General features: G+C 39.4%; 1 protein-coding gene across 5 annotated transcripts in view; it reads right to left on the bottom strand.

Moving 5' to 3' along the window:
• LOC119898078 (vacuolar protein sorting-associated protein 13B-like) overlaps window positions 1-23,038 on the bottom strand; it is a 323,319-nt gene extending 300,281 nt beyond the window's left edge. For 4 of the 5 annotated variants that reach the window (XR_005443479.1, XM_038712228.1, XM_038712227.1 and 1 more), the window contains exons 1-3: window positions 21,900-22,046; window positions 19,126-19,269; window positions 1,642-1,759 (exon numbers count right to left, since the gene is read on the bottom strand). Coding sequence is in view for 4 of the 5 variants with exons in the window: in XM_038712228.1 (XP_038568156.1) it covers window positions 1,642-1,759; window positions 19,126-19,269; window positions 21,900-22,046 (409 nt within the window). In the remaining variant the exon portion in view is untranslated. Of the gene's footprint in view, window positions 1-1,641; window positions 1,760-19,125; window positions 19,270-21,899; window positions 22,070-22,892 lie in introns of those variants that run through there. The other variant, XM_038712226.1, reaches the window with a different exon arrangement.
• Between the last annotated feature and the right edge of the window lie 919 nt (window positions 23,039-23,957).

Below are 23,957 nucleotides of genomic sequence, written 5' to 3'. Positions count from 1 at the left end.
GGTGTTCATGTGGATCTGTTGTGTCATGAAGCTAAGTTAAAATGCAGTACTGAACCACAACAGCATGGCTTAATAGGTGTGGTTAAATAGATAGAAAACAACTTTTTTTTTTAACATAACATGACTCATTAGCTGAAATTGTTGTCTGCTATTTGTTTATTGTATGTGCTCCATGGTTTCCTCACTGTTCACTCACTCACAACATAACTATAACAAGTCTGTAATAAAGTACTCAAGAATAATGAATGTCAACAAAATTGCCTGAAATGTACCCTTTAACCAAATTAAGACACCTGACAGGTTTGTTTTGTATCTTATTCTCCGGAAAACATCCTCTGTCTGAGTCACACCAGGTTAGTTTTACCTCGTCTACCTTTTAACCTCTACCTTATAATTAGGAAGACTGGGATTACAGCATTCGCCTGCTTCCTCATTGTTATTGAGGTGCTGCAACCTTTGACCTCAGAGTTGTCTCTACAGCCTGTAATGGGTTGAAACAAGGTCCACTGCTGGAACAGTGTGGCGTGTGCACACAAATTAACACAGATACACTAAAAACATACACGCACAAAGTTCTACACAGACAGACAGACAGGCGCACACACATACACACACACACACACACACACACACACACACACACACACCTGGGAGATCTGTTGGAAGCAGGCCTAAAGGGAGATGCTAGGCTGTGAGGCACCCTGCTTTAACAGCTGGGGAGAGATATTATCTCGTAACGTCAGTCCTGGAAATGGATCCTCCCCAGATACAACTAGCCAGGAGTTTAGGTTCATACATTCATGCATACTAGGGCTCTGGGAGGGAGCATTATGGCTGGGTATTAGACTGTGACCTAGCTCTTAAAGCTCAAGACCCCCATCTCCCTCCTCTCTTTTTCTTAATTTTTTCTCTCTAAAAATCCATATCTTTGCTTTAAATTTTAGTCTCTGCTTTGCCACCTGCTTTCTCACCTTTGCAGTTTTCTCTGGAAATGTTTTTCATGCTCCAAGAACTTTTCATTGGTTTTATAGTTTTGTAACAATGTTGTGTCAGGGACATTGTCACAAAACTTTTCTTTCAGTATTTCAATAGGATTTCTGAGGTTATGCAAAAATCATGAATATTTGTTAAAAGGCCATTATCCAGCCCCAGTCAAACGAGGCAATTCTATGTGATGTGCAGTAAAGTGCTGGAAAAAGGCAAGCATGGAATCCATGGCCCTGTAGGAGGCATGTGGTCAAGTGGCCTTGTTGATAAGAGCCATCACTATGTGATTTATCACAGACATCCCCCACGCTATCTCTGGCTGATTTATACTGCTGAAAAATGTAGTGCTACACCGCTCATCCCAAAAATAATATTTCTCAGAGTGTAAACAGGTATTGCCTATATTTGAATCTGATATCAACATCTGCAGGTTTTTGGGATGCTAACAAGCCAGGGGATTTAAATCTGATTCTAGTTTTTTATAGCATCCTTAGAGGCTATAAAGAAAATACAAGATTTCTCTGCAGTGGCAAAAGGTCCTAATCTCGTTCTCAGTCGGCCCACTCCTCCCCCATAGAGGACTTGCCTGTCCTGGTGGTCATGCTCTGAGCAGGGAGGAGGAATAGCCTTACTGGCCCCAGGGCCATCACTCACCTGGGGGCAGATCCGGGTCACTGGGTGCAGCCTGCTGGAGGCGGCGGGGCTTGGCCACGGGCTTGGAGCCCTCTGAGACACTGCGACTGGTAGAGCTAGAGCCACTCTCATGATCATCCTGATGAAAAAACAAACATGAAGGCCCGTGAGGATAGGTAGTGGAAAAAACACAGACTTCTACAGAGCTTTGAAGAACTGGTGCATTTAAATTGTTTTTTAACAGTTATTCAATTATAACCAAATTGAAGTAATACTTAATTTGACTATAGTGTACAGTAGTAGTATAATAATACAGAGTGTGGTTGTCCTATAGTCCGCAAGCTAATTTTTGGATTAATATAATGCTTTGATTTCAGCAATTTTCATGCATCCACTACATTATCTTGCTTGTGTTAATTATGTTGCAATCTGAGTTACCACACTGAATTATTCAACTATCTGTAAAATTATTCTTGACATGTATAAAACAGCTTGGTTAAGTGTGCTTTTTCTGCACATGCACCAAAGAGTTAAGAGAGTAAACTCAATACAAAGTGGGGTGACACGTGAGTTTTTTAGGTTCAAACTGAAGTTACAAATAGCAGTTCTTGTGATGAGGTGCCATTTCAATTCATCACAGCCAAAACCCCAGTTGAATCCCGGTTTGTTTTTTTTCTGTTACCTCATAGAGATTAGGATATGCACACATCTCCTCACACGCGAGCAAGATTGATAACCAAACAAATCATGTAAACTCTAGTCATGGGGAACAAAGTTTCTAGTTTAATCTGTTACCTGTATCCAGTTATTGAGGGTAAACAAATTATTGGTGTGCATGAATGCTAAATATATTTTCTCCTGCATCGCTGTACACACAGAAGAGTGGTTAGGGGATCATCTACCATACACCACTGTTTTGGAGTCCCCCTTCATAACAAACCTTCCTTCTAACCTCCTTCCTATCCTCATTTAACAACCCATCTCCATGGGCTCTACAAATAAACTCATGAGGATGATAGGGGTGAAGGTCTCTCCTCCACAACAGCAAATGTCATCTGCACTCTGAGACCAGCGGCCTGTTAAGCCCAGGAATGCAAGTCCAAGATCTGTGTGTGTGTGTGTGTGTGTGTGTGTGTGTGTGTGTGTGTCTAGTGTGTGTCTTGTGTGTGTGTGTGTGTGTGTGGGTGTGTGCGTGCGTGCGTGCGCAGGACTGACGATGAAATGGACATTCCCTTCAGAAATGAACCTGAAGATAAACAAAATGAGGCAAGATTCGGGATGAGGGGGTTATTTATTGGTTTAGCCTGTAAAGTGCCTAGTGGGTGCTCTGTGACTAAGATATGAGGTGCAATTAAAACAATAGGGGAATCAGAACAAACAGTGGAGGGGTCAGGAGATTGTGGTTAAAGGGCTGACAGACAAGGACTTCTGCTAAATCTACTACTGGGGTAAATAGATTTTAACTTAAGCTTAGCAAATCCACAAAAAGAGAGAATTGTCTAATAGGGAGTTCCCGTGTTGTTCCTGTTCATTTTATTTCAACATTTTTAGGAATATGTTTTAACACTCTCCTAAAAGTTAAAGCCGAAAACCAAGGCTCTTGTATCTGATGTCATCAAATGACAAACCCTGGAGAAGCTCCATTAACAATAAATAGACTGACTTTGTGGACTTGTAAAATTTCTACTAGCAGATTGTCACCTTCTCCAGAGGGTCTTGGTCATCATGTTTCCAAGTTTTAGGAGGAACTTGCGTGTTCACAGCATTTGGTCTAACAGTTCATTATCAGAGGTTATTCGCATGCAGAGGGCAATAGTTATACTAATACTACAAATTTGGAATATAACCAGCACTACAGTAAAAGCTTCTTCATCCATAAATCAAGGGGTCAATTTGGAGACTAGAGAACAGCCTATTACATCAAAATTAAAGCACAAAAGACACACTATGACTACTAAAGCTATATTTCTTCTCCTCTACAACTACTATGTATAACTGAACAAATACCTCATATTCATATTCGCAGTAGACATAAGCCTGCAACAGAGGATGGTACGAAAAAAAGAAAGAAAAACATTAGAAACATACTAAAAATAGAGAAGTCAAGGGAAAAGGTGGAGAGCTGAGTGTGTTAACCCCCAGTATGGCATTAATTAGGGGTTACTGCAGCGCTGTAACCTTGTCACAGTCAGCCCACACGGTAAGTTAGTCAGACAGGGCAAAGAAAGGGAGCGATCACGTGTTTAGAACTTAAACGGGCATCGGCGTGCCACAGTGACTCAGGAGTCACAATGTCACAATAGTGAAGGTGTCAAAACCAAATATATTTGGCGACTCCATGCACAAACACTTTATTCACACATACTCAGAACAGCTAATGAAAACCCAGTCATACCTTTTAGGCAAGTCACATGCTGTACTTTCCTGGTTCTGACACTATTAAAAGACAATGAACCCCTGTTTCTCTGTGTGGTTGAGTAATGAAGATTAGGTTTTAAACATACTTTGCATTATTTGAGTTGTGGACACTGACAGAGAAGCAAGTATCCCCTAGTGCGGTAAAGTAAACACGCAACTGCCAAAAGAGACGAGAGAGGCTCTGGCAGAAATATTTACACTTTAGTTCAGTAAGGGACTTTGCGGTAGAGCTGCACTATGCAAGCAGTTTTTTCCCCATCAGTGAGTGGTGGGAATTGGTAAACAGAAGGGAATGAATAATAAATACTTCATCAAGGTTCCAAAGAATAGATTGGCAAATAATAAGATGTAAATTTGTTGCTCATTATTCACACTTGATTTGTTAACTTGTCGTCACTTCAAAAGTTGCATCTGCAATATTTAGAGATATTACAATAAGAAAGAAAACTTTTTTTCTTTCTTATCTTTAAAAAGTTTTTAGATGAGGTAAGTTTATGAGACATGCTCACATGTTGAGGTGTTTAGTTTACATCACAATACCCTACTTGAGCTCATTAGAATTAGAAACAGTCTCTCTCCCATGTAGACTCTGATATGTATACCTAAAAGAATGCCTAGCCCTGCAGGCCAAGAGTACATCGCGTTCATCAACTCAAACTGCCACTAAAGAACAAGACTGCCAAATTTGGAAGTAGCGCAATTAGGCACTCAATGTCACCATGGGCACTGAACAATTCTCCAGAGGCAAAAAATGCCTTTCCACAGGGAAGCCCAGGGACAAATGAAGCCTGCCTCAGCTGCTGCCGGGTAAACTGATCCTTCCAATGCCACGGCAGGGCACAGGGCAGAGAGGGAGGGATAGAGAAGGAGGGAAAGACAGAAGGACCAAGAGAAGGGGGGCTTGCTTCCCCTGCAGGCATGTCAACTCAGCTGTTGACCAAAGATGACAGTAGCAAAAAGAGAAAAGAGAGACGAGACAAAGAGATAAGTAGAAAAAACAATAGAGTGACAGAAAGTGAGACAGTGAGACAAAGAATAACTGAGAGACAGCAAGAGTGAGAGCGCACTGGAGAATTAGACCAGAACAGAGGCACAGAAAAAGACTTGGCAGTGTGAGTGACAGGCGAGGTGGACCCCCTACTCAGAGGGTAAGTGGGCACCCATGGAGGGTTAGGGCACAGGAAGGCCAGGCCTGACCTCTGTTCCCCTGCAGACGTCTGGCTCAGTCAGGGACCAGGAGGCAATGTGTTGAGCCTGTCTGGAGGGTCAACCCTCATCTGAGCTGCTCAACACATTAGCTGAACCCCACCACCACCTCCAGCTATTAGAAACAGCACCTCTGCAGATACTGTCACAGTTTCCCTAGTACAAACAAATGAGCTATAATTCAGATACCAGAAAGCAATGGCAGTGTAATATATATGTAAACTGTGATGTGAATATGTAAAAAAATTTTGGGTAAGTGGACAATTTCAGGTTACACAAATAATTATACAGATACAGCAAGCAGACATTTGAACAGTGTGGTGTGACAACACCTAACAGAACATAATAACCGAAGTTGCCCGATTCCTTTTAATTTCTAAATTGATACGGTTTCTAAGCATCTGTTTAAACGGTTTAAAATATAAGTTTAACATATACTCTAAAATAATTTTAGCCTACTGGAAATAATATATACATTACAAAGTGTAAAATGTGGGGGGAAAACAGAATAATGTTCTTACTGTAATTTCTTGTCATTTGAGGCTTTCACTTTGACATCTGTTGGCCTAAAACAAAACATAATTGCCAGAGTTTGTTTATATTGCTGAACGATCATTTCTGAGAAATAAAATATGACATTTTCTTTTTTTTTCCCTCCACAAATTACAAAGCAATTTTTCAATTTCTGCTGAACACACAGGGAAAAAATTGTTGGCAGGGATTAACAGTTGACTAGCCTGCCTGCCTGCAACGGCCTGATCTTTGAAACCCAAACATTTTTAAAACTGGTCAATTTCACACAGTTTCAGCAGATTAATGGGAGCATGCAGAAGACCATTGCTGGATAAACACACTCTTTGTTATTGTTGTTTTTCCTCTGCAGGTTGCTGGCGAACTCATGCTGACATCAAAGCAGCAGGCCTGGAGATTGGACGCCAGGCAGTGGAGGGTGAACGCCTATGGAGTGAGAAAATAAATGAAGGAAACCCAATAGCTCCTTATCTCAGAGAGCCCCCCCTTCTCCTCCAAGCCACTCATATACACATACAAACACAGACACACACACTGGGTCTGACAAGTAGAGGCCCTGTCCTCCATGTCAGGGCCCACAGAGCACCATCCCCAGGGAGGATCCAGCAAGCAGACTTCCTCCCACCTTCTTCAAAAACCCTCACAGACTACACATTTTGCCATAAAACCTTGTATAGATAGATAAATAGAAAACCTCTCTAATACTGGCTGGAAGGAGACACGGTGGGTGTGATGGGTTTCAGAGGGTTTTTCGAGAACAATACTGAAAACTTTCACATCTAACATGATACACACACCCAAGGTACTGCTAGTCTTAATTCCTTACTTCTTATCATCCTACTCATTTTCACTTCTTTATCTACAATCTATGTCTTTTTTTATACAGTTGCTTCTAGTTTGTTGTTGGCATCTTTTTTATCCCACTGCTTATTCTAGACCTTCTCATTCCATCCATAAGCAGCTTTTTGAAGCTTTTAACAGTGATGACCCTGGGTCTCATAAGAATGATTTCCAGCTGGCAACAAGAGGAATGAGACATAAAAAGTGGCTCACTTTTTCAAACATACATACAGTCACAGTTTGGGATGGTTCCAGTAATGTCAAATGGTATGCAGCCACTTCTTTTACACTTAAGCTGCTCGACCCATTGATGACGACCCTACTGGAATGTAAGCTGAATAGAACAGAGCTCATCGCAGTTGACTCAAATTACCTTTTCTTTAACGTCCCTTGGCTTCAAACACATCCATCAGCTCAACTAAAAATTAGCTGCTAATGGGTTTTTAATGAAACTGTAACAAATGCAGAAAGCCATTACTCCATGATTAAAGACAGGGGTTTCGTTTTCTCCTCAAACGGAGGTAGACTAGTGAAGGCTGCTGCCAGCCAGAGCTGTTAGGACAGAAATTCACACACTCTACCTCACAATATTAATATACTCTGCAATTTCTATACAAATACAAACACACTATACCACGAATGTACACTAAATACTTGCATATAACACCAGACACAAATGCATGTACATGGTGTGTGTGCGCACACACACACACACACACACACACACAGACCCATACTCTAAAAACAACAGCAGAGCAGTGCAGCTGGAATCCATGGCAGATTGGAGGGATTAGAGCCCGAAATGAACCCAGATGAATATCACATCGTGTGACATTCTGAATAATTATCTCAATGAAAACAGCTCATTACAAAAATGTGGTCTCTCCCCCTCTCTTCAAGTAATAAAATCTACTACTGGGAAAGAAAATCCCAATTTACAATGCATGTACTGCACTAATGAAATATTACAGTCCTGAAGTATACACAATGTGCTATAGTATTTCAGCTGAACTCGTATATTCCTTAGCCTGGAGGAAGTTAGTGCATCTTAGGTAGAAACTTTTCTGATTTTTAAATGTTAAGCGTTTCTGTTAAAAATCCAACAGTAAATGGTAAAATGCAACTAAAATGTCATATCACCAACACATCGACATTTGAATGATTATATAAAATAACAAAGTAATGAAATGTATAGCTACAATCAATGTGCTTATTCCTAATGTCAAACAAGTCTTATGAAAGTATTTTCCAAGTCAACTTTCGTTTGTGAAACCACACACTGCACCTACTCAACACATAATGCATACACAGATAAATAAAAGAGAGAGGTCCATAAAAATATGCATCCAACCCTGGTTTACTCAGAACTCTTGTTATTTTCTTTATAGTCTAATTAATTATATGTAATTAGTGTTTTTCAAAACCTTCATACCTATACAATTACCGCAGCCACAAGAGAGAATAAAAAGACTTGTGGGATGGCTGTTTACAAGGTCTGTAATACCAGAAGTGTTACTAAGCACATTTCATCTCTGCAAACTGCTACAATGAAAAGCACTAGGTACATTTTCTAAGCATATGCCTTCTTTCTTTCAGAAGCCCAAAAATATAACATGTTCATGAAAGAGGGGGGAGAGCAGGGACACGGAAAAGATTCCAACATCTGCCAAAACGGAGAATGCACAATTACAAAACTATTTCACTCTAAAGCGGGAGGAATCACAACGACGGCACTGGTGATGTCATGCTGGAGGTCTCTGCCAAGACTGCCTCCTCTGTACCCAAGTCAAACTGGCTATGTTTAATATCTGCCTCCAACATGCCCAGAATAACAACAAAGACAAACAGCCATACAGACCAGACCTACAAAGAGCAACAGAAGGATTTCTGACTTCTCAGTATTTCATTTGGACATCTTCAGACAGCCGTTGCCTGTCACCCTTGCTTTATCTTTTCATAAGAAAATACAATTAGCTGCAGTTGTAGTACAGATATTTTACTTGGAGCCAGTGAAAGAATTGTACACTTGATATAAGTGCCACACAGTAAAACCACCTTAACTGGCCACAAGCCAAGCTTTAGGCTTAGGGCCCTCTTCAAACTTCTTCAACGCTGTACAGAAGTTTTGACAAAGGTCTGTTCTTCAGCATCTCAGTAACATGGACCAATCAGTGCCATTACTAAATTTAACAAATCTCATTGAATTTTAGCTCTACTATGGTACTAGTGTACATTCCGTAGTATTGGTTTAAACCCCAAGGACATTTTATTTTGTCTTATTAGTGAACATCCACCAATCTTGTGTTTACAGTACAGTAGCTGTTGCTGTTCCAGTTAAAGTGTGCATAATTCTCCATTATTTTAGTAAATCCAAAGCCAGTGTATTCACGCATGAAATCGGTTTCTTTGTTACAAAATAGCTTTTTTGCTGGTTAATTCCCCACAACAGTAAGCAGGTCAGCTGTAAGACATTACAAAGCAGAGGGAGCGCTGAGGTCAGTGCTCTTTCATCCTCGCTAACAATGTTTGTTTTCCACAATTGTTGTTCAAACAAAGGATTTTAAGTCATAGAAACTCAAATTTAATCAAGGCTTGATTAAAAGCCAAGAACAAGGAATTCAGACAGGCTAGTCCTGATGTAGGTGCCGTGATGGAATTTGGAACCAGGCTGAACAGTCTGAATCACTGTTGTCTCCGTTTTCTTTTTATTGGAGCCCATTCAAACTCTGCCCAGTGACCTCTTGATGTTAACATACCATGTTCCTCCTGGTGACCGGTACTTTTAGTATTATTGCACCTGACCCACCTAGCTGTTGTCTCACTCGTGAGAGGAAGAAAATGTAAATTAAAAGGGACAGAAATAGAGAGCAAAGAGTATGAAAAAAAGACTGAGAGAAATAAAGCTTAGAGAACAAAAAGCCAAGACAGAAAAAAAGAAAAATAGGAGTGAGACAACAGGAAAGTGGAGGGAAAAATCAAAAGAGAAGGATACTCCGAAAAAGCATAGGAAAGAGGGAGAAATTGTTCCTGATTTAGATCTGAGAAGCTCTGGTCCTTCAGATGTCTCCATCAGCTAACCACAAGCCCAGGCTGAGCATGTGAGGCATGCTGCTTACGCTGGCACAGCTACCCCCTAATGCTAATAACTGCAATGTGTTAGCTACAATAAAACACTCCACACAGACCCCTAACATACACGGGCTCGCTCTCTCTCTCTCTCTCTCTCTCTCTCTCTCTCACACACACACACACACACACACACACACACACACACAGCACATCTCAGTTGAGTCAACATGGACACACATGGGGGTATTCTCAAACACAGAGATAGCTTTTAATCTAACCTGTTCATTTCTAATCCAAATAATAATCAGTCCCTTGTTATTTGCCAATTACTTATCATGTGGTGTAATTTTACTGTCCTTCATGATATGAAAATAATTAATAATCTTGATCATCCAGATCATTTTACCCAAACTCCCAAAGAGATATTTTTATCTCTTTGGGAGTTTCTGGTCAGGACCTGATTTGAACATGAACTGCCATTAATCTGTCAAAAACTGAACCATCCCCGTTCTGAGCTTTGCCCATTATTTCATACACAATATTAAGCACATTTTACAAGACATAAGCACCCTTTGAATGATGTAAGCACCAGCCTCCAAGATCCAGCGCAAGTAGTGGCTAAGGCTACTATGACAACTTAATTGTACATGTGAGGTGCAGCTGGAAGGCACGAACTGTAGAGGCCTAAGTGTTCTTGGAGAGTATCAATGTTCTAAAACCAGCAAGATAGAATAAATCAAACAGAGAGAAATGGGAGAGGACTTTCCGTCAATGTTGAGAAATACCAAAGCCATATTGCAGGAGGTTTGAGCACGCAAGCGGAATGCAGCAGACCTTATGTTTGCATAGCTTTTATCCACCGGGTTCCAAAGCAACTGAGGTACTGTCAACATTCATCAGCTTACTTGAAAGATGGAAAACTGTCAACTTTACTTGGGAAAAAAAAAACATTACAGTTTCATCCTTGTAACATCTTGGAGTCGTAACCCGGTCCTTTAAGTTCATGTCTGTTATTGTCTTCATCTGTGTCATGAAAGAAAACATGTATAATTTCTTAAATTTGCATAACCAATGAAAAAAGAGCCCTGTTCTTGGCAAATAGCCTGAGTGCAGTCCTTCATTTTATGAGGTATAATCACAAATCATAAAACTAAAACGAATATATGAAAAGTTAAACGTAAAAAAAAAAAAATAAGAACTGCTTTATACTCATACTTTACTGCAAAGTAGCAGAGGATTTACCCTCCATTACTGCCCTGGTCAGTTTGGGTTGCTTTGAGGTGCTCTTTGAGTTTAAGCTCTTTCCTCAATTAAAACTATGTTAGAAATCCCAGCATGCAAAGCTGAAAAGGCAGATTTGAACCTTTAAAAGGGATATGTTAAATCTCTGCCATGCTAGAAAACTCTGAAGTGAAAGTTTAGCGGCACTGCAATAATTAAGAGCAGTGAGTAGCCAAATACATTCAAACATTTAAATGTTACCATCCTATTTATCACATTTAAGCAGCATGCTTAAAATCTCATGCCTTATTTTCAACTTTATAAATTTCAGTTTCATGAAATGTGAATACGACTTTATCTCATACTCCTTGATATCTATTTGATTTGCTGCATCTCAATCAACCTGCATCCCGATATCTCTACCTCTGTTCTGTCAACTGGATATTAGAATCATCAGAAAGTTTTTATGAAAGATTAAGAGCATTTACAACTCAATTATAGCATGTGGATTCTTATCAATGTTGGTCATGTTAAACAAGCAATGTGGTCAATGTCAAGCCAGGGCGATACACTCCTTCAAGATCTGCATGTTTATTATTTTTTCAGCTAACCATATGCCTTCTCCACACAATCTCCTTTTCTTTTCTCCCCCCACCATGGAGAGTGACATGTTGTGTAATTATTCATATTACATTCTTCTTGTCTTACCCACACATTACAGGCGCCCAAGATAAAAGCAAACACTACCAATTCCGGCACACTCTGGGGCAAGTGGTATCTAACTCATACACCAACACTACAACATCAGTATTCCTGTGGCTTTAAGAATCATTAAGTGTTGCATATAAAATGTGTTATAGATATAATCTAGATCTACAGATAGAACTGAATTCATTGTTGGAAAAACTGAGATTTACGCTCAACTGAATAGTTTGCTACTGACTATGCCTGTATGTGTGATGTTAAAATTGGTTAAAACGTTCTACCTTATATGGCGTCATCATTTCTATAATAAGAGTGGAATTATTCATAGGTCAAAGGGGTGAGGGTCTGCTAAATGGAGCACACACTCACCCTGAGACATAAAACACAGACCACCCACAGTTTGTGTAACATGGAGTCATACAAGCCTACCTTTCTCCACTGAGAAATTACACACAGAGGCACCAAGTTACTGTGTTACTCCTTTTTGTGACTTTCTGTCTCACTGAAAGTTAAAAAAATCCATCTCTGCAAATGTGGTTAGTCTGAGTCTGTCCAGCACCAAAAATCAAAATGACATGAAATGAAAGCCTGTTGTGTCACAAACACGAAGCAGTATAAACATCTTTGTCTAATTCAAGGCAATCACTTCTTAGTGTCGTTTTAGATTTAAAACTTATGAAGCAAATGGTTCTTAATTGCAACACAATATCTTCCCAGAATTTCTGCCCGAAGATAGAACTAATAAAGTTAACCTTGGCCTTAATTGCAAAGTAATCGTTTCCCTGAATGCAATATTACCAGGAGCACCCAGCAAGTAATAAGCTCCATTGAGGGACTGCTGTAGTCCGGATGGCCTGAGAGCAGGGATTAAACCGTGGAGCGGCAGCATCCTGCCCAGAGTGTATTGATCACCACTTGACTCACTGGATGCAGGAAGCCGCTGGGTTTAATTTTTCCCCCAACTGCTTTCCTGTGTCTGAGGACTGTCTGAGGAGCTGAAGTAACCTCATCCCACCAGGAACCCAAAACTCCATCAAACCTCAAAGACAAAGCAGCAACGCTGTGGGTTGTGTAGTGTTGGCTGACTCACAGGCAATGGTGGCTGGGCGCATGGCCTTCTGCTGGAATGACACACTTGCACATTGCCGTCTGCAGATGCTTTAAATCAGTTTGGCATGCCAAACAGAGACCAGTGCGATGGGTCACTATGTTGAGAACTTCAATAAGGGGACAGATAAATACAGCATAGTTAATTACATGACCAGTTCAAGTCCTAGAATGATGATTAGTTGAAAAATATTTATTTAGCTTGTAGACACATTGCATGATTACTAACTTTACTTTTTTGTTCATTTCAGCATCATTACAATATTGCACACATACCCAGTGGGTTATTCTGAGGCTACCAACATACAGTACATGTGGGCACCCAAATTGTGGCAATGGTCTCCTCCCCACTGTCATCAGATCAGTTCTCAGCCGGAAATACCGCCAATTTAACACGAAACTTCAATTATACGGTTAACAGTGTAAAAGTTTTATGCAAATCCCACCCTGTATATCAATACAAAAGACAGTTGTTAGAGGGCACATTTGTAGATGGGTCTTCAAACAAAAAAGGTCTGTGGGCTTTTAGGATAAGTTTATCTGAAGGCCTGACAAACTATAAGCAATCAGGGGGTTTCAGCTTCATAGCAACGGAAATGCTATCATTTCTTAACAAAATGGCCAAATACAAACACATATAAAGGGGCCGACACACATGGATACACCACACCCAAGCACATACACGATGATGTTCAATCTACTTTTATCTCTCTATAGTTCTCCTCGTCTCTCATCAGATCGCTTGCTCTATCTTTCAACCTGCCTGAGGAATCCACAGTGTGCCAACATTACTCCATCTTTTATTTAATTACAGTACAAGATGGGTTATTTACTGCTACAGGGGGTTGAAAATAGATTCTCCAAAGTTCCATGTCTTCACCCTCTGTCTCCTCTGTCATGAAGACAAGGCCCCGCTGAGCTGATGATCAGACGGATTTATGGTGCAATCTCTGTAAGCCATTTGCTCCCTGCGAGCCAGAGAATCAAAGGCAAGATTTCCGGATGGCACTGGGACAGAGATTATCCAGTTTGTGCTATCTGATTGCAAACTTCCACAGGCTGTTTTCTTTTACTTGTTTTACTTTTTCCTTTGGGTTTTCTGACTTGTGAAAAATGAGTTGCACAGGCACAAACAGACATGAAATTAAAGCCTGTTGTGTCACAAACACGAAACAGTATAAACATCTTTGTCTAATTCAAGGCAATCACTTCTTAGTGTCGTTTTAGATTTAAAACTTATGAAGCAAATGGTTCTTAATTGCAACACAATATCTTCCCAGAATTTCTGCCCGAAGATAGAACTAATAAAGTTAACCTTGGCCTTAATTGCAAAGTAATCGTTTCCCAGAATGCAATATCACCAGGAGCTCCATTGAGGGACTGCTGTAAAAAGGGTTTTCTGACTTGTGAAAAATGAGTTGCACAGGCACAAACAGACCGGGTCTCATTCTGTCAGCGGAGACTGTGTACTATGGAGGCTGACAGTAAAAGTACATCTGATTGCATCTTTTATGTTTTACTTGATGTCACAATGACATTTTTGAAGAATATAGTCCTTGTTTGTTTTTTTTATTTAGAACATGTTGATAATCAGTCAACAAGAATTACTTTTGGCGATTTTAAGCAGAAAGTAAAGTATAATTACAAAGACCAATACAACAGAAGCACAGAAGCTGGACACAGTCCATACATCCCAAGATTCCTATTTAGTGGGTTGTGGATTCAACCCCCTGGGTTGCAAAACCACAAGTTAAAGTAGTAGCATCCACAGTATAACTCAACTGTTAATGAATGTGTATATGAATCAACTGTGAATCTGAGGTCAGATTAAACCTGTGTCATCGATTGTTTGATATTAAAAAGTTATGTGTCACATCTATAGATATTTGTTTTAACTTCTGAAGTCAAAAAAGTAATCCTTTGTCTGGTAGGTGGTAGATTTAGCAACGGAATCACAACTTGGGGTTTTTAAAAAGTCTTCAAGAAGGGGTTCCCTAATTCAAATGTATTACCCATTATTTAGGGAGCAATGAGGTTTGGTGGTGTAAAGCCCTAAAAATAGTTTGGAAGGAATCTAACATAAGAAAGGGCCTAGTTGGAGTATATGCCAAACCAACAAGTCTCAGAGGCACCTCCCCAAATCATCTTGAGGCAATGCATCAATCAGAACCTCCACATCAGTGGCAAATGCACTCAGCAGCCATAAAACTCCCAGATCAAGCAGTGAGCTGGGCCAAAACCAGAAAGGCTCTAGTCGGTAAACCCGAGCCCTTATCTTTGTCTCATAAAAAATGAGCCTGAGAGTGTTATGATCCACTGCTGTCCAGCCAGTTCCTCTCTGTCTTTGCTGATCACACCTCATCTTCAACATCTGGAGCAGTTTACCAAGATGTCAAGAAAAAAAAATGTGCCCGTAATTTTGCAACATCACATCAATGTTAGCTGTTAGGTCTTTCATTAAGGCTCGAGTTCAGTCTTGCCAATTTCTGTTACTGCTACAACTAGCTACAAATACAAGAACAAAACTCTTAAAAACAGCCGCACAATAAATTCTATCTCTTACCAAAGGTTTTATCCATCTCCTCATTATAGGGGGGAGTTTGAAGGCAGTAATGCCGTAAACCAAATACTTAGCATCACATCAGAGAGCAGCTATCCAACCCACCACATTTGAACTGAAAACCTCACAAAGACAACACCACCTAATGAAAAAAACGTAATTCACCAAATATTTTAAAAAATGTCCTGGATGCGAATAGTTTGGTGTGAAGCTGGTAAAACTGAAGATTGCTGCTAACTCCTTCCATGATATTTCCATGGTGCAAATAAGACACAAGATGGAGACCTTTTGAGTTATATTAATAACTCCAGTTTCCATAGGGGCTCTGTACATGGGTGACAGATTGGAAACCCATTGTTTTATCCTGTACAGCTCTTGACATTTTCAGATTGCTTTTTAATTTAGAACGGGCTCACATAAGACAGTTCATTCATATCAAGTAACTCAAGAGGGGCCACACTGAGTGCAACTTTGAACAAAAAGAAGTTTGAGTAGACTACTACAAAACCCTTTCATCCCCATGACCAATCTCCTGTTACATACATTGAGCTCTTAGGCATAGACCAGGACTTAGTCTAATTTCACATGGAGATGTCCACACTAATAATTCAACTCATACATTAACTACGATTAACATTTTTTTACTTAAACCGGACAGAAAAATATGGCAGACATATCTGAACAATAATTTCGAAAACTAAGCAATGGTGGTGGTGATTTGAAAACAGAGATGTGTCTTAAAGATAGCATACAGTGTCCAATCTTCAAATAGTAGTAGCCTCAATCAAGGAAGATTTCTAAGCTTGCTTCAGAACACCATGTGACTATAAAACCAAATGTATTTTGTTTGTAAATGGTCTCCAGTTTGTGAAATTAATGTTAAAAACAAGTTGACAAGATTTTTTCTATTACCATACTTTCTGCACTACAAGTCCTCATTACAGCTTATTCTACGCAATTACAATGTCAGCAGGAGCTGTAATCTCTGTGTGCCGTTAAACGCCCAAATTTCCACATTTGCTGGAAACTATAATTGTGAGCTGCTCTTGGTGCTGTGCAGATGGGCCCTATTGAGCAATCTGAATATCCCTAATATTACCCAGTTCCTCTCGAGGGAAAACACGAACATTAAAAAGGTCCAAATAATTCCGGTCAAATTACACAACCCTTAATGAACTTCAAAAGACATACGGATGTTTTTACAGGCCAGCACTCAGGCTTTAACAGTAATTATGAAAACAAACCGTATTAATGATATCATTTATCATTTCCACACTTTAGCCACATGAGGCCCACCACAAAGTTCCTGTCTCTATTGGATAAAAGAAACACTCGTAATCTACAAAAGTTAAAATGTAAGATTTTCCATACACCGATACATTTTTTCAGATTTTTTTAAAATCCTGTGGGCCATCACCCAAATTACTTGAGGGCTTCAGGGAGAACTGTCATGGCCCTAATTTTGCATGCAACTTTGCAGAAGTCACTGCATCCCTGTTAGAATCTGAATAAAACTGGACCAGGGCCTGACATGTATATGAACAGGATATCTAACCTCAAGAGAAATATAATCTTGTTTCTGTGAGGCTAATGTGACAAAAGCCTGCAGACCTTTTCCTTCAATCAAGGGATTTCTCTCTAGGCTAACCAAATAGGGAAACTAGCAATACAGAGATGACATGGTACAAAATACTGCTATGTTTTAATGTTCTAACAATGTTTCAAGTGTAGCAAAGATTAAATAAAGGTAATACAAGTTACCAAATTACACAAATCTACAGCATAAAAATAAACTGGCTGCATTTTCTTGGCACAGTAGTCAGCGTCCTTCCTCCCACTCACATAGGAGAGAAGTGTAGCGGCTCATTTAAATTCCACATGCTAGAAGAACTTCTGCTGTAAGTCTGGCTTTGCTCCAAATTATGTCTCATGGGTGTACATACCACTGAATAATTTGTCCAAACGTCATTTGCAATTCCCCAAAAATCTTTTCTCGACTGGAAGCCGTTTAGAAAACATCTGTAACAAATAGTTGTTTTGAGACTACGTGCATTACAGCAGTACCGGTACTGGCGCATGACCTTAAGCTGTGTATGAAGCATAAAAAACAAGTTCAAAGTTCCATCGAACTAGAAACCTGATCGCATGAGCAGTAGCCACCTGCATAGTATGATATTTACCATTAGTTCTGTGCAGCTCAAGCTCATGTGTTACAAATCTTTTTGCCGCAGTCTATATAATTAGCTGTAATTGACTTCCCTTGAAATGTGTTTCTTCTGGGACATCTGGCCTTGAAACTTCAACCTTCCCATAAAGGGCCAGCATCGAGCTACACTTTCAATTTTGCAAACTGCATGGGTGGCAAAGTTAGGCACCAGGCACTTCTGCAAAAACACATCTAAGAAAAATACCTTAGATACCACACTTCAAAAATTAACATACATATAATTAAATTAAATTAAATACAATAATATAAATATTTCTTTGTTCTCAGATTTATATCCACGATGATGCATGACAGAGCTAAAGTGACATTTCTTACAGGGCAAAACCTCCCTGTTGTTGCTTAAAGGTAACCTGTGTTCTGTTTACATTCTGTGTTACTCAAACGAGTTACAAAATGCATCGTGTGTATTCTTGAGGTCTTCCAAATGTGGTAAATGCATTTCCTTCCTCATAAAACATATGCAAAGCGGATTTGTCTTACAAGTTAAAAGTTACATGAGACACACAAAACGGAGTCCCGATCATAAAAACGAAGTTGCTCCATAGCGCTACTACAGGTCAAAGCCTCCGCAGGGCACCTTTCACCAGCCTGATCTGACAGAGAGGTGAAACTATTTTCATTTTTTATGAATGTAATTCCAAATACTGTTAATGAGAATCACTGTTCACTGCATGGAGACCAAATGAAACAGAGACTAATGGCATGCTGAAGACAGAGACGGCCAAGTAAGTCAATAGCACTGGGCAAATTCAGTAAAGTCACCTCAGAGTTTTGAGTTCTCTGAATATTTCTGGTCAGTGGTGAATGAAGCTGTCCTTCTTTTTAAGGAACAAATGCGCTGAGTGACAGTACTGTGCTTGTCCTGAAGGGAAATCATATTGGCAATGCAGAACTATTTTTAATGATAAAACGATGGGGGAAACAATAGCTAATATGTTTAATGCTGGAATCCATCTGCTTAAAAAAATAAAGGCAGATGCATCTCTTGATAAACTGAAAGAGCATTTGCAAATTGTTAATTCTGGTAGTATGGATGACAACATACTTTCATCCCCAAATTCAAACTGCAATGCATCTCAGTGCCAATATCTTTTTTTCCCCAGAAGCTTTTGAAAATGTAGATCTCTGAAAATCACTGTTTTAAAAAGGCACAAATGTAGAGTTCAATGTAACCGATTTGAGAAGCTATAAACTGTTCAAAAAAATACTTGTGTATTAAGACCGTTTGCAGGTATTTGATGCAAATACAAGACCACATAACTGTAACTCTATTTACAAGATATAGCAGAACTAAAATTGAAATGTTATGCTGTAGTTTTTCTTCATGTGATTTTACACCAAGTCAGGATTAGTGTGCCTTTCTCACAGCAGCTCCACCACTGGGTGAAGTTTGCAAGAGTCAAGCCCAACATGATTAAAAGACAAAAAACAGCATTTGTTTGTTCAAAACAAAGGCCATTACGAAATTCTTGGGAACACAGAGAGAAAAAGGAATGAGAAATTAACTTTGGCATGAGGAGGACTTTCACATAAATAACAAGAAGATGTGGCCAGCCCTGTTCTGGCCCTGTAGTGGAATCGAGGATAACATGTTCTGTTCTCATATCAGCAAAACACTAACCTGGGCTCCATCCTTCAGCTTGAGGATGCATTCCATGGTGTTGATGGTGATGACTACAGGCTCCGAACCCAGCTTGGTCCAGGGTACGTGTATACGCAGCTCATGGATATGACCACTCATGAATGTAAAGGGCAGCTTCAACTCCTATAAATATGCAAGACATATAAAGATGAAAACAACAGATATCTTTGAAACGATAGTTGGAATAATCTGTACAATAGCGTTACATCTGTGATGCAGACAATATTGGCTTCAAGAACATTTATTTATTTTTTAAACCGCTTTTAGAAACTAATATTTGAAGATGAGAGCACAGTAAAAACAAAAGCTACAGATTACATATTGGTGGTCAGATTTTCTCAGAGGAAGACAAATCACAATTCTGCATCTTGAACTACTCTGCGTGAGAACAAGTCCCATGAAACCAGACTGCCTACACAAGTTTCACATGACTCCTACATCAGTCTAAGCCAAACATATTTCTAAGGAAAAGCTGTCACGGACCTACAGTATGCCTGCTCAACAACTAGGCACCGAAATGAAAATTCTTTGCCGAAGCGAAACCAAATATAATGACAAAAATCGCAAAATACCGAACAAGTGCATTCATATGTCTATGAAGATTCTCAGTCATCCAGGTCATAGTTATCCAACGAAGGTTAAAATCAAGGGCAACTGGACTTGGTTGAAGATACTGGAAGACGTTTCGTCCCTCATCCGAAGGACTTCTTCAGTTCTGTGATAAGTGCATTCACATTTTTCCCAATTATTTTGCCAAATTTTTTTACCACTGCATAAATGAAATAGTCAAAATGTGCTTTTTACTTTTTTTACTGTTTCCAACAGGATTTGAAGAGACATGGGGGGATGGGACCGAGGGTAAAGTAAATTACATGTGTCCATTTACTTTTAATGTAGACATGTAATATGTTTTATACTTTCTGTGAATATAATGCAATTAATCTTATTTCCATCCTGTATAGACACCTTATTTTGAAAATCGGACGTTGTCACATGTGTATCCGCGTACTAAATTCATCAAGTCCGACCCAATTTGATAAATAATATTGTATGTGGTTCTCGTATCGTGTAACATGAAGACTTCATGGCCTCTCTTCAGGTCAGACTCTCACATTGCAACACTTGTCTTTGTAAAGAGACAAAATGACAGGATAAAGTCACTAACCTGCCTGTCAGCTCCCCACTGGGCCGTTTCAGTGGATTTACCGTAAAGGCACTCAAAAATTAGGTGCTGCTCGCTTAATCGCCTTCTCACAAATGAGTGACAGAAACACTCAAAGCGCGTCAGACCGTTTGCCTTTTCTAAGAAGTCAGCCACAAATGGAGTGGATGTGCTAGGAGACAATTCAGCAGAACAGTGTCTGCAAACGGTGATGTTTGCGTCTTTTTCAAACACTTTAAAATGCTTCCACACTGCCAACATGTCAATATAAGTGGTAAATTTTGTTTGGTATTCTGACATATCAGGCCAAACGTGGTTTTTTGCTATTTTTGGCCGATTAATTTCGGTGGCCGAACATTCAGTGCATCCCTATCAATAACCCTCACAATGTTTCACTAAAAAATTATCTCTAATTGCACATTTAATTAATACAGGTATTGTCCAAATGTAATAAAGCAAAGGCAAACAGAGGATGATTGCCAAAGGTTTTGACATAGCATTACACATGAAATTCCTAACATAATTCCCACTGTCGGTTGGCTTAAAGCTGCTTCCAACAACAACTTTCATCACAATCTCTGTTCGGTTAGGTAGTGTTTTGGTCTGCTCTTCAGAAGCAGTCAGAACTCCCTCAAGAGAAAATAAAATTATTTTAAATCATGGCATGCAGATCTAATACAGACATTACAAGTGTAAAAAAAGAACACTGTGTCAAAATAACATTGCAGAGAAAAATATCTGAGTAAATCTATCAATCTCCTCTAAAATGACAATAATGTTACTGTGGTTGCGCCTGGCTGAACAGCATTGCGGCACTTTTCCTGATTCTACTCAAGGCAATCGACCATGACTACTTACACTGCAGCAAAGGTGTAGACACGACTGAATGGGAAACTGATGTTTGGGGCACATGCTTACCTTCCTCTCATCCGCCAATCTTCTACCTTGTTTTATGTTCTAATGGAAACAACTTAACTTCTAACTTTATGGTAAAGTAATTTTCTCATGTCATGCTGTTTCTTCTGTAGACAGACCAAAATGCTAAAAGTACTAATTTTAAAACGCTAAGAGATGCTCACCATTATTAATAGTTTAAGTGTATCTGGTCTGGTATGTGTATGTGCATGTGATAAGCAATGTTCATGAACAAAAGCAATAAACTGAAGGGCTGTACAAAAAACAATAACAAAAAATAACACATGTAAGGGCTACCATATTTAATCCTTCGCAGTAAAAATAAATAAAATGAATATAATAATGTAAAAACAAGTAATGTGTAAAATATTAAGTGCAGGAAAAGGACATTTAGTAAGAGAAAGCTGACACAACATTAATGAACATTAACATAGAAACACAGACAGTAATCTAATAACCTGTGTGGCCTGAGCACTATGGATCATTTAGTGTGTATGGATACGAAAACAGTTTAGTTAATATTTCTCCCACTAGCAGCACTGAGCACTGCCTCATAACCATTATTTAGAATTGCATGGCACTCCTGCAAACAGAATTATCACATTGTAAATTAAATGTGTCTGACATCCCAATAAGTCTTGTGAAGAATGCAGCGGATACATTCAACATACAATACCTGTTCCAGCACATCCAGCTTCAGGTCCAACTTGCTGAGCACCACATCTCCTCCCCAGAGAGACAACTGCAGGTCAGATGGCTTTAGATTCTTAATATACTTGTTCACATAGCTCATCAAGAGTGGTGTGACATAGGACTCCAACATCTTGTCCCTGTTCTGAACACACACTGAACAAAACAGAGTGATGTTATTCAAGGCTGTGTATATTTGTCCTTAAACCATGTGCATGCCAACTCACTAGCATGGCCTGTTGGGACATTTAAATGGAATGGACCCATAATTAATGATATTAAGTACACCTGTGTCAAAATATCGGTTTGTTATAGACTCATATCTACATATAATATGAAATGGGTTTTTTTGGTAACCTTATTTAATGTCTGTCTTTCATTTGCGTATTTGTCTTTATTTGGGAAGCAGGATGTGACGTCTGCTCTTGAAAGTAAGAATAAACGTACTTCACAGAAGGGCCATAAATATAAAGTGTGCATTTAAAAACTAACTTAAAGACATTTCATCACCCAACAGAGACAGAAAGAGAATTCTATTCGCGTGGCTTGTAGGTCAAGGTTTAACTTAACGTTAATTTTTAGATAAATTTCAGCGGCTCTGCTTTTAAGTGGCTTAACTTTAATTCACAGGAGTGCCTGAATATGTCTGCTAGTTAATATGACTTCACGTATGCATGCAAGTAAAAGAGAAACGCCAACAGTAACGTTAACGTTACTAGACGACTCCATTTCCAAATGCATGGCAATGCAACTAAACACAATGTTTTAAATGAAGCAGCGTCGTGCTACGTACTAAGACATTTAACTTAACGCTACTGCGAAGTAGTTAGCCAAAGATGCTAGCTATGCTCTCCTGTCATTCACACCACAGCAGCAGAGCTAAGAAGCTAAGCTAACTGTTGAGAACAAGTCGTCCTAACTTCGTTTCGGCTGGTTGAAACGTATGGACACAGGTAAAAATAGAAAAAACCCTCCTTACGTGACTCTCGCTTATATCCTGTAGTTATTTGTTGAATTCCACGTTTAATATAACATCTTCATCCCGTTTACTGACGTTAGCCACATCTCTCAACGGCTTCAGCGCAAACGTCATCAGTAAACAGCAACGCGGCTTCCGTATGTTTGGTGTTGCCTTTCTTTCCTGTAGGAAATTTGCACTTCGGTGTCCAGTGCACATATACCTACAACCAGAAATAAATAGCACGCTACACTCAGTACTGTAATCGTCTATATGACTGGGTGAAATGTGATATTCGGAGGACCGACGTCGGAGATCAATAAAAATAAATCCACGAGAACACCAAGCAAATGGCTAATGCACATTGTCTCCCCTCCTAGTTCGGTTTCTGCAGCACCAAATAGCAGCACATCGCCTAACTGTTATTCCAATGTCATTTTTATCGGTAGCCTATTTCTATTTATATCTGCATGTAGTCACACCACCGACCCACCTATCTGGCCAAGTAATTATTTACGAGGAGCACGGGAAGGCATCATTGCACGTAACATTAGTGGTTTCTTTTCCACGCCCCAAGCCCTTATATGGCTGTAGGAGCTCACCTTTGCTGCGAGAGCAGAGAATACGCTTTACAATGCGCAGCTCCTGATTAATATTATGTATGCGATTTTTTTTAAATGATTGAAGCATTTTAAAACAATAGGCTATGTCCTACATCCCGTTTGCATATCATTTTAATTTCTTCAGATACTGAGACTGAGACCTATGGAAAAGTAAATGAAAGTAAATAGTGAAGGCTGTAAAAGAGGGATCTCTGCTTTTCGGTCACACAGGTGACTTGTCATCATTTCTAAACATCTTATTGTCGGGCTGATCTAATCTGAAATAAGAGATGAAGTGCACTACAATAACTCATCCAACTAAAGATAGGCTAGTGATATTTACACATGTACTGTTATTTTAAAAATAAATAACCTAGATAAATATATGCTAGCCTACTGTAAATAAAATACTCTGATAAATATCATGGACAATGAATGCTGAAGTAAAGATCAATAGAAACTGAATTGTGTCCTTCAAATGCAT

The sequence above is a fragment of the Micropterus salmoides genome, unplaced genomic scaffold, assembly GCF_014851395.1.
Source record: "Micropterus salmoides isolate LMB-PRFRI ecotype aquatic unplaced genomic scaffold, ASM1485139v1 Ms_hic_scaffold_11, whole genome shotgun sequence".
Taxonomy (NCBI): domain Eukaryota; kingdom Metazoa; phylum Chordata; class Actinopteri; order Centrarchiformes; family Centrarchidae; genus Micropterus; species Micropterus salmoides.
Note: the sequence above shows the minus strand (reverse complement) of the source record. Positions and strands in the feature narration are given on the sequence as shown.